Source organism: Pristiophorus japonicus, chromosome 19, assembly GCF_044704955.1.
Source record: "Pristiophorus japonicus isolate sPriJap1 chromosome 19, sPriJap1.hap1, whole genome shotgun sequence".
NCBI classification, from domain to species: Eukaryota; Metazoa; Chordata; class Chondrichthyes; family Pristiophoridae; genus Pristiophorus; species Pristiophorus japonicus.
The window spans coordinates 55,816,635-55,828,389 of record NC_091995.1 but is presented as its reverse complement, the minus strand read 5'-3'; the positions used below and the strand labels follow the sequence as shown (position 1 = coordinate 55,828,389).

Genomic DNA, 11,755 nt, shown 5'->3' with positions numbered 1-11,755 from the left:
ACTTATCCTTAGACTGTGACCCCTGGTTCTGGACTTCCCCAATATCAGGAACATTTTTCCTGCATCTAACCTGTCCAATCCCTTCAGAATTTTATATTTCAATGCAATCCCCACTCATTCTTCTAAATACAAGCCTAGTTGATCCAATCTTTCATATGTCAGTCCTGCCATCCCAGGAATCAGTCTGGTGAACCTTCGTTGCACTCCCTCAATAGCAAGAATGTCCTTCCTCAGATTAAGAGACCAAAACTGAACACTATATTCCAGGTGTGGTCTCACCAAGGCCCTGTACAACTGCAGTAAGACCTCCCTGCTCCTATACTCAAATCCTCTTACTATGAAGGCCAACATGCCATTTGCCTTCATGTAACTGCATGCCAACTTTCAATGATTGATGCACCACGACACCCAGGTCTCATTGCACCTCCCCTTTTCCTAATCTGTCACCAAATATTCTGCCTTCCTGTTTTTGCCACCAAAGTAGATAACCTCACATTTATCCACATTATACTGCATCTGCCCACTCACCTAAACTGCCCAAGTCACCCTGCATCCTCTTAACTGGGTGACAGTGTGAGCTGTGAGGAGGATGCTTAGTGTCATCTGCAAACTTGGATATATTACATTCAATTCCTTTGTCCAAATCATTAATGTATATTGTAAATAGCAGCAGTCCCAGCACTGAACCCTGCGGCACCCCACTAGTCACTGCCTGCCATTCTGAAAAGGACCGTTTATTCCTACTCTGCTTCCTGTCAATCAGTTCTCTATCCACATCAATACCTTACTGCCAATACCATGTGCTTTAATTTTGCACACCAATCTCATGTGGGACCTTGTCAAAAGCCTTTTGAAAGTCCAAATACACCACATCCACTGGTTCTCCCTTGTCCACTCTACTAGTTACATCCTCAAAAAATTCTAGAAGATTGGACAAGCATGATTTCCCCTTCATAAATCCATGCTGACTTGGACCGATCCTGTCACTGCTTTCCACAAGCGCTGCTATCAAGTCTATAATAATTGATTCCAACATTTTCCCCACTACCGATGTCTGGCTAACCGGTCTATAATTCCCTGTTTTCTCTTTTTTTTTAAAAAAACAAGAGTGGGGTTACATTAGCTACCCTCCAATCCATAGGAACTGATCTGGAGTCTATAGAATGTTGGAAAATGACCACCAATATGTCCACTATTCTAGGGCAACTTCCTCAAGTACTCTGGGATGCAATCCATCAGGCCCTGGGGATTTATCAGCCTTCAGTCCTATCAATTTCCCCAACACAATTTCCTGACTAAAGGATTTCCTTCAGTTCCTCCTTCTCGCTAGACCCTCAGTCCTAGTATTTCCAGAAGGTTATTTGTGTCTTCCTTAGGTGAAGACAGAACCAAAGTATTGTTCAATTGGTCTGCCATTTCTTTGTTCCCCATTATAAATTCACCTGATTCTGACTGCAAGGGACCTACATTTGTCTTCACTAATCGTTTTTCACAAATCTATTGAAGCTTTTGCCATCAGTTTTTATGTTCCCTTCAAGCTTACTCTCACACTCTATTTTTCCTCCTCTTCATTAAACCCTCTGTCCTTCCCCAAGGGGCCTCGCACAAGATTGCTAATTAATCCTCATTACACAAGACCCAATCTAGGATGGCCTGCTCTCTAGTTGGTTCCTCAACATATTGGTCGAGAAAACCATCCCTTATACACTCCAGGAAATCCTCCTCCTACATGTTGCTACCAGTTTGGTTAGCCCAATCTATATGTAGATTAATGTCACCCATGATAACTGCTGTACTTTCATTGCACGCATCACTAATTTCCTGTTTGATGCCATCCCCAACCACTGTTTGGTATTGTGGGACCTGATTAATTTATAAGATAACAGGAACATGCTGTGAAACTAAACAGCAGGAGGAAGGGGTATGATGTGGTAATCACATGACCAAGGCAATTGCTATCTGCAATGGACAGCTGGGTCATAACCAGCGGCCAGTCCGGAGTCGACAAACTGACCCCAGTAACAGCAGGAGGCCCAATCAGGGAATGGGAAGACCCCACGTTCACGACTATAACTGAAGCTGTAACACAGTAGAGCATGCTTTATTCTTAGTAACTGCAAGATGTAACTGAGCCAATAAAGTTTGCCTGGATACTACCACTGGACTCGAGTCTCATCAACTGCTAAGAATAAGAGACCCTACAGTGGTCTGTACACAGCTCCCACTAGCGTTTTCTGCCTTTTGGTATTCCGCAACTCTACCCATACAGATTCCACATCATCCAAGCTGATATCCTTCCTTACTATTGCAAAGAAATTGAATGCAATATCTCCAAGTTTGCAGATGACACTAAGCTGGGTGGCAGTGAGAGCTGTGAAGAGGATGCCAAGAGGCTGCAGGGTGACTTGGACAGGTTAGGTGAGTGGCAAATACATGGCAGGTGCAGTATAATGTGGATAAATGTGAGGTTTTCCACTGGTGGTAAACACAGGAAGGCTGATTATCTGAATGGTGACAGATTGGTAAAGGGGGAGGTGCAACAAGACCTGGGTGTCTTGGTACATCAGTCATTGAAGGTTGGCATGCAGGTACAGCAGGCAGTGAAGGCAGCAAATGGTATGTTGGTCTTCATAGCGAGAGGATGAGAGTATAGGAGGAGGGAGGTCTTACTACAGTTGTACAGGGCCTTGGTAAGGTCACACCTGGAGTATTGCGTACAGTTTTGGTCTCCTAATCTGAGGAAGGACATTCTTGCTATTGAGGGAGTGCAGCAAAGGTTCACCAGACTGATTCCTGGGATGGCAGGACTGACAAGGAAGACTGGATTGACTAGGCTTATACTCACTGGAATTTAGATGAATGAGGGGGTATCCCAGAAACATAAAATTCTGACGGGATTGGACAGGTTAGATGCAGGAAGAATGTTCCCAATGTTGGGGAGGTCCAGAACCAGGGGACATAGTCTAAGGATAAGGGGTAAGCCATTTAGGACCAAGATGAAGAAAAACTTCAGTTGTGGGCATGTGGAATTCTCCAAAGTTGTTGGGGCCAGTTCATTATATTAAAAGGGAGTTAGATGTGGCCCTCACAGCTAAAGGGATCAAGGGATATGGAGAAAAAGCAGGAATGGGGGACTGAAATGCATGAATAGTGGTGCAGGCTCAAAGGGCCGAATGGCCTACTCCTGTACCTATTTTCTATGTTTCTATATTAACCAGCAACACTACCCTACCTCCTTTTCCTCTGTCTATCTTTCCTGAATGCTGAGTTCCCAACCTTGGTCACTCTGGAGCCACGTCTCCGTAATCCCAATTACATCATATCCGTTACCAGCTATCTGCGTAGTTAATTCATCCACTTATGAATGCTCCTCACATTAAAAAAAAACAATCCTTTTAGAATTATGTTGTAATGTGGCCTTTTGATTTCTTTGCCCTCCACTTTTCCTCATCTCATCTCATTTCTACCTTTTGCTTCTGCCCCCATTTTACTTCCCTCTGTCTCCCTGCATAGATTCCCATCCCCCTGTCATTAGTTTAAACCCTTCCAACAGCACTAGAAAACACTCCCTAGGACATTGGTCTGGTCCTGCCCAGGTGCAGACCATCCAGTTTATACTGGTCCCACCTCCCCCAGAACTGGTTCCAATGTCCCAGGAATTTGAATCCCTCCCTTCTGCACCATTCCTCAAGCCGCATATTCATCTTAACTATCCTGCTATTTATACTCTGACTAGCCTGCGTCACTGGTAACAATCCTGAGTTTACTATCTTTGAGGTCCTACTTTTTAAATTCAACTCCTAGCGCCTTAAATTCAGCTGGTCGGCCCTCATCCCATTTTTTAAAAACTTATATCCTTCCTTAAATATGGGGGACCAAAACCGTACATAGTATTCCAGGTGTGGCCTCACCAAAACCCTGTACAGTTGTAGCAGGACTTCCCTGCTTTTATACTCTATCCCCCTTGCAATAAAGGCCAACATTCCACTTGCCTTCCTGATTACTTGCTGTACCTGTATACTGTGTTTCATGCACAAGAAGCCCCAGGTCCCTCTGTACAGCAGTACTTTGTAATTTCTCAATTTAAATTATAATTTGCTGTTCTATTTTTCTGCCAGAGTGCATAACCTCACATTTTCCCACATTATACTCCATCTGCCAAATTTTTGCCCACTCACTTAGCCTGTCTATATCCCTTTGCAGATTGTGTGTGTCCTCCTCACAATTTGCTTTCCCATCCATCTTTGTATCACCAGCAAACTTGGCTACATTACACTCTGTCCTTTCATCCAAGTCATTAATATAGATTGTAAATAGTTGAGGCCCCAGCACCGATCCCTGCGGCACCCCACTAGTCACCATTTGCCAACCAGAAAATGATCCATTTATCCTGACATAGTTAGCCAATCCTCTATCCATGCTAATATTACCCCCAAACCCATGAACTTTTATCTTGAGCCTTTTGTGGTACCTTATCGAATGCCTTTTGGAAATCCAAAAATACACATCTACTGATTCCCCTTTATCCACCTTGCTCATTACATCCTCGAAAAACTCCAGCAAGTTTGTCAAACATTTCCCTTTCACAAATCCATGCTGACTGCTTGATTTAGAAAAGCATGATTCAATGTCCTGCTACTGCTTCAATAATGGACTCCAGCATTTTCCCCCATCGACAAATGTTAGGCTAACTGGTCTATAGTTTCCTGCTTTTTGTCTGCCTCTTAAAAAAATAAGGGCGTTAAGTTTGCGGTTTTCCAATCCGTTGACCACCCCAGAATCCAGGGAATTTGGTAGATTACAATCAATGCAGTTACTGCTCCCACATCCAGACTTTAAATATATTTAAGGCAGAGATACAGTTTTTGGAATGATAAGGGAGTCAAGGGTTATGAAGTGGGCGGGGAAGTGGAGTGAGGCCAGGATCAGAATGGCCTACTATTCTTATGTTAGTAGTGGGGTTAGCTTTGCTCTAGAGGTTAGTCCTGGAGAAGGTGGTTTTGGAAAAGCAGAGCAGGGATAGATAGCACTTGATGTGGTCCAGTCAGATCTGACGATAATGACAAAGCCAGTTGTGCACCAGATAAGTTCAAAAGAAACAGACTTGAGCGTGAGGGACTGGTGTGGCGACATCTGTGTTAGTAGCAGTATTCCAGTAATTATGTTTAATATCGCCAATATCCAGGCTAGAATAATTTCTGTGTTTAATATCAGTAATGTCTGTGGCAAAAGACAAGAACACAAGCTGGAGGGGAAGATGTCAGAGCTTATTTTTACAGGCCTCTGACTGCTTATTACGAGGTCACATTACTGCCTTGTGCAGTGATGTTAGTCAGTGGGGATCATTGGATGAACCATGTCCAGCCTTTAAACTTTAATTGATGTATGGGGGTTACTGGGGGGGGGGTCAGGAACTCAGCCTCCATAGATCTGGGAAAGCCAAGGCCATTCATGGGAGACAGTCATCAAACAAATGGACTCTGGTTAGAAACATAGAATATAGGTGCAAGAGTAGACCATCATTCAGCCCTTTGAGCCTGCACCACTATTCAATATCATGGCTGATCATTCCCTCAGTACCCCTTTCCTGCTTTCTCTCCATACCCCTTGATCCCCTTAGCCATAAGGGCCATATCTAACTCCCTCAAATATATCCAGTGAACTGGCATCAACAACTCTCTGCGGCAGGGAATTCCACAGGTTAACAACTCTGAAGTTTCTCCTCCTCAGTCCTAACTGGCCTACCCCTTATCCGAAGACTGTGTCCCCTGGTTCTGGACTTCCCAACATCAGGAACATTCTTCCCACATCTAACCTGTCCGGTCCCGTCAGAATCTTGTAAGTTTCTATGAGATCCCCTCTCATCCTTCTAAACTCCAGTGAAAAGGCTCAGTTGATCCAGTCTCTCCTCATGACAGTCCATCCATCCCTGGAATCAGTCTGGTGAACCTTCGCTGCACTCCCTCAATAGGTTGATTCCAGAGATGAGGGGTTGGACTTGAAGGTTGAGCCTCTACTCATTTGGAATTCAGATGAATGAGAATCGATCTTATTGAAGCATATATGATTATGAGGGGGCTTGACAAGGTGGATGCAGAGAGGATGTTTTCACTGATGGGAGAGACTAGAACTAGGGGGCATAATCTTAGAATAAGGGGCCACCCATTTAAAACAGAGATGAGGAGGAATTTCTTCTGAGGGTTGTAAATCTATGGAATTTGCTGCCTCAGCTGTGGAAGCTGGGTCATTGAATAAATTTAGATAGTTTCTTATAGGCAGTCCCTCAGAATCAAGGAAGGCTTGCTTCCACTCTTAACAGGAGTTCTTAGGTGGCTGTACAGTCCAATACAAGAACCACAGTCCCGGTCACAGGTGGGACAGAGGGGTAGAAGGAAAGGGTGGGTGGGACTGGTTTGCCACATGCTCTTTCCACTGCTTACGCTGGATTTCTGCATGCTCTCAGCGACAAGACTAGAGGTGCTCAACGCCCTCCCAGATGCACTTTGTCCACTTCGGGCAGTCTTTGGCCAGGGACTTCCAGGTGTCAATGGGGATGTTACAAAGCCTCCTTGATAAAGTGTGTGTGTCTTTATAACATTTCCTCTGCCCACCTTGGCTCATTTGCCGAAGGAGTTCCAAGCAGAGCACTTGCTTTGGGAGTCTAGTGTCTGGCATGCAAACTATGTGGCCTGCCCAGCAGAGCTGATCAAGTGTGGTCAGTGCTTCAATGCTGGGGATGTTGGCCTGGTCAAGGACGCTAATGTTGGTGCATCTGTCCTCCCAGGGGATTTGTAGGATCTTGCAGACATCATTGGTGGTATTTTTCCAGTGACTTGAAGTGTCTACTGTACATGGTCCATGTTTGAGCCATACAAGAGGGCAGGTATTACAACAGCCCTGTAGACCATGAGCTTGGTGGCAGTTTTGAGAGCCTGGTCTTCAAAACACTTTCCTCAGGCGGCGTTGGATCTCATAGTCAATGCCTGCTCATTGATAGGAGGCTCCCGAGATATGGGAAGTGGTCCACGTTGTCCAGGGCCGTGCTGTGGATCTTGATGACTGGGGGACAGGCTGGTGGAGGACCTTTGTCTTACTGATGCTTAGCGCAAGCCTATGCTTTCGTACGCCTCAGGAAATACGTCAATTATGTCCTGGAGTTCAGCCTGTGTGCCGACGCAGGCATAATCCACGTACTGTAGCTCGACAACACAGGTTGGGGTGATCTTGGACCTGGCCTGGAGACAGAGGGAAGTTTCTTAACCAATAAGAGAAAAAAGGGGTTATGGGGAAATGAGCAGGGAAGTGGATCGGAGTTCATGATCGGATCAACCATGATCATATTAAATGGCAGAGCAGGCTCGAGGGGCCGTATGGCCTACTCCTGCTTCTATTTATGTTCATGTTAATTTAAGTTGTCCTATTCTTCTGGTTCTGCCCAAGAGTACTGGTGTAGGAATGAGGTACAGTTTGGCTTTCCTTTAACATTTTGCAAATTAAGGTTCTGTCCATTAAGTTCATGTATCAGGTGCAACTAATGCTGCATAACATGACCCTCACCATATCACCTACAGGTCCAACCAGCATTTCTATATATAGATTCAGGCAAGTAATTGGCAAGAGCTCATTGAAAACTGTACAGAATAAATCACTTGCACATTATGACATTTTAATTTCATCTGTGCATATACAAAGTTCAGGCTTACAGTAGATATTCAGCATCACTGGCCAAGAGTGGACCCACAAACAACCTTAACACCTTTATTGTTCAATATTTAGTTAAACAACAATGTAACAAGACCCCTCATATTTACTGAAAACTGGTGCATTTTCCCATCTTCTGGAAGCTGGACTGATAATGGAGGAGACCAAGCCAATTATAAACCAAGCTTGTTTATTTAACAGCAAGATGTAATCAATTCCCTAGTGTATCACAACTCAAAACCCCTGACTCTCACACACTCCAGGCATGCCTCAATCTGGAGCTTGAGCTGGTCTCACTGGCTGGAGGGAGTGAAAACCTCTGCCTCACTGTTCCAGGCACAGAATTGAGCAACCAACTTGAGGGATGTATCACAATTCTTAAACAAATGATTCCCTATTGGCTAAGTAATTTGGCCTACACATCAGAATAGCTGTCCATCTGGTGTCAGCTGTGGCTCAGTGGGTAGCACTCTCTCCTCAGTTAGAAGGTTCTGGGTTCAAGTCCCACTTCAGATACCCAAGCACAAAAATCTAGGCTGACACTCCAGTGCAGTACTGAGGGAGCACTGGACTGTTGGAGGTGTTGTCTTTCAAATGAGACATTAAACGAGGGTCTGTCTGCTGGACATACAAGATCCCATGGCACTATTTTGAAGACATTCTCCCTGGTGTCCTGGAAATATTTATCCCTCAAATCAATAAAACAAAAGCAGATCATCACTGGTCATTATCACTGCTGTTTGAGGGGTTGCTGAATGGAAATGGCGGTCACATTTCCCTCATTACAACAATGACTACACTTCAGGACTTCCAGTAGTCAGGAAAGGCGCTACAGAAATGAAAGTCTTTCTTTCAACTCAGTAAACCCTTTGTGAACAATCCAACTACACACAAAGCAACAACATATTACAAGTTAAACAAAAATCCCATCCAGGGCAGACAAGTAAAAATGTCAAACTTTACAATGCATCAAGTCACAAAGCCGATCTTCACAATGAGGATGAAATGTAGGTTTACTAAAAGTGGGCAGATTATGGTCTGAGAATTTACACCTGCTCATCAGTGAACCCGATCACATCACTCAGATTGTCAGGAGTGGGCAATGGAGTTGAGCACCGGAATTATCAGCACAGCCTCAGTACTGAACCAGCTGGAGATGGTTGGGCGGAGGACATTTCCCCGAACCCCTGCTAACTACAACCATCAATCGCACGGTGCATGGCTCCAGCCATTGCAGGGTTTCCCCAGTGATCTATCTCTATCTCTCTCTCTCTCTCTCTCTCTCTCCTTCCCCCCCCCCCCTGGACTGGAGCCGGTCTAACTGCGGTCGGGCGGTACTCACCAGCCCCGGTGTCTCTCTCCCCATTGAAGAGCAGCGCGGTGCCGATGATAAGCGGGATCCGGAGCCAGAGGGCGCGGGGAGCAGCGGCCCACACTAGATACATGGTGATCAGACACTGAGTGGCGGTGCAAGGACCGTGAGCGGCTTTTATATAGGGAACCGGCAGAGAGTAACCAATTAGGGCCCGGCACAGTGTAACCAATCAGAGCCGTGTCGCGAGGGACCAATCAGAGCTGGGCGGAGAGGGACGAATCAGGGCCCGGCACAGTGTAACCAATCAGAGCCGTGGCGAGAGAGACCAATCAGAGCTGGATCGTGAGAAACCAATGAGAGTTGGGCAGAAAGGAACCAATCAGAGCAGTGTGGAGAGGGACCAATCAGCTTGGCTGAGAGACACCAATCAGGCTGAGCGAAACCAATCAAAGCCGGGAAAAGAAGGGCCAGATAGACGAGCGGAAAACGCCCAATCAGGGCTTTGAAACGCTTGTCGTCACCTGTTGCCGGGTAGTAGTGGGCCAATAAGCGAGCCTGGAATAAAAACAGAAAATGCTGTAACTCTCAGCAGGTCAGGCAAGTATCTGGTGAGAGAGAAGCAGAGTTAATGTTTCGGGTCAGTGACCCTCCGTCAGAACTGGAGAGTGTTCGGAAAGAACAGATTCTTAACCAGCTCTGATAGGGAGAGGGGAAGGTCTGTGATAGGGTGGAAGGCAGGAGAGATTAGAGAGACAGAAGGGATGATGGGGAGTTAGAAAAAGGTTCGTCCAGATAGGGTGTGAATGGTGGAATAATGACCAGCTGCCATTGGAGACAGAGAGGGAATAAACTTGAAGGGGCTGCTCCTGAAATTCTGGCTGCACTTCAGTCCCACTCTCCTGATCTTTGGGCACCCTGTGCGGAGGGGAGCGGGTAGGTCCGAAGGCCTCCTCGTAGGACTGCTCCTGGGCACGGCCAAGGGTGCCATCAGCCGGTCCAGGCAGCGGGCGGTCGAGGGGGTCGTTCAACCTGACTGCCTGCCTCTCTTCCGCTCTTACATCCGGTCCAGGGTGTCCTTGGAGATGGAGCACACGGTGTCCACCGGTACGCTCGCGGCCTTCCGCGAGAGGTGGGCACCGGAGGGACTGGAGTGCATCATCACGCCCGGCAACCAAATTTTAATTTGATTTTACGTTTTAAAGTTTAATTTGTTTTAATTGCCGGTGCTTTTAGTGTCCCCCTCCCCTTTTAGAGGGGGCACTTGGAAAAATGTGATTTTAGCGCCCAAAAAAACCCCCCAAAAAACCACAAAAAAAACCCACAAAAAAGGAAAAAAAAAAAGGGCCTTGTAAATGTCTGCTGTGTCATCCAGGGTGGGTGGCACGGTTTAATGTTTTTTGTTTCACAGATAAACTCAAAAAGAAAAAATAAACATAAGCCGGAGGGAGTGGGAGCCAAAGATGGGCAGAGGTTATGCTCTGAAATTGTTGAACTCGATGTTGAGAACCTTAAATGTTTTATCAGTTGTTATGTGGCTGTAATAGATCAATCAGACATGCTGGCTATCAGCTATTACCTGGCCTAAATTGACCAATTGCAGCTGGGTCCCAACAATTGACTAATTGTTATCTGTTGCCAGGTAGAAGATGGCGGGTTATTTACAGTAATGATGTGTGACCATCTCCTTCCATCAAGCACCATCTTTACTCATCTACAAGATGCACTGCAACAACTTGCTACAGCTTCTTCGGCAGCACCTCCCAACCCAGGACCTCTACCACCTAGAAGGACAAGGGCAGCAAGCGTGTGGGAACACCGTCACCTGCAAGTTCCCCTCCAATTCACACACCATCCTGACCTGGAAATATATCGCCGTTCCTTCATTGTCGCTTGGTCAAAATCCTGGAACTCCCAACAGCACTATGGGAGTGCCTTCACCACATGGACTGCAGTGGTTCAAGAAGGTGACTTACCACCACCTTTTGGGATGGGCAATAAATGCTGGCTTTGCCAACGATGCCCACATCCCAGGAACAAATAATTAAAAAAAATACAAACCAGTAAGAAAAGAAGTCAAAAAGCAATTGGGAAACAAAAAAAGGAACTACAAAATTAAATTATTGAGGAATATAAAAAGAAATAGTAAAGTGTTTGACAGACAAATGAATAGTAAAGACAAATCAGGATAGGAATAGGGGCACTAAGGGATACACACGAAAAATGCTCGGGTAATAATATTGACAAGGTAGAAATATTAAATAATTAATTTGGCTGGGTATTTACCAGTACTGGAGAACTGTGGACAGCTAATACGCTATTCCGATATTTAAAAAGGGAGCTAGGACAAGTTCAAGGTGTTGATTGTACTTAAGTGGCGAAGAGGAATTGACCAGTATTTGAAGGGGCTGCTCCTCAAATTCTGATTCCACTTCAGTCCCACACTCCTGATCTTTGGGCACCCTGTGTGGAAGGGAGTGGGCAGGTCAGAAGGCCTCCTCGTAGGACTGCTCCTGGGCCTGGCCAAGGGTGCCATCAACCGGTCCAGGCAGTCGAGGGAGTCATTCAGCCCGACTGCCTGCCTCTCTTCTGCAGTTACATCCGAGCCAGGGTGTCCCTGGAGATGGAGCACGCCGTGTCCACCGGTACGCTCGCGGCCTTCCGCGAGAGGTGGGCACCGGAGGGACTGGAGTGCATCATCACTTCTGGCAACCAAATTCTAATTTGAACCATTATTGTAAA

At 45.9% G+C, this 11,755-nt stretch overlaps 1 protein-coding gene across 1 annotated transcript in view; it reads right to left on the bottom strand.

Moving 5' to 3' along the window:
• The window catches only part of LOC139229871 (H-2 class II histocompatibility antigen, E-S beta chain-like), a 41,059-nt gene extending 31,880 nt beyond the window's left edge, over positions 1–9,179 (bottom strand). Inside the window, exon 1 of the mRNA XM_070861505.1 lies at positions 9,044–9,179. Within this exon, the coding sequence (XP_070717606.1) occupies positions 9,044–9,146 (103 nt within the window). The 5' untranslated portion in view covers positions 9,147–9,179. The remainder of the gene's footprint in view (positions 1–9,043) is intronic.
• Positions 9,180–11,755: the final 2,576 nt, after the last annotated feature.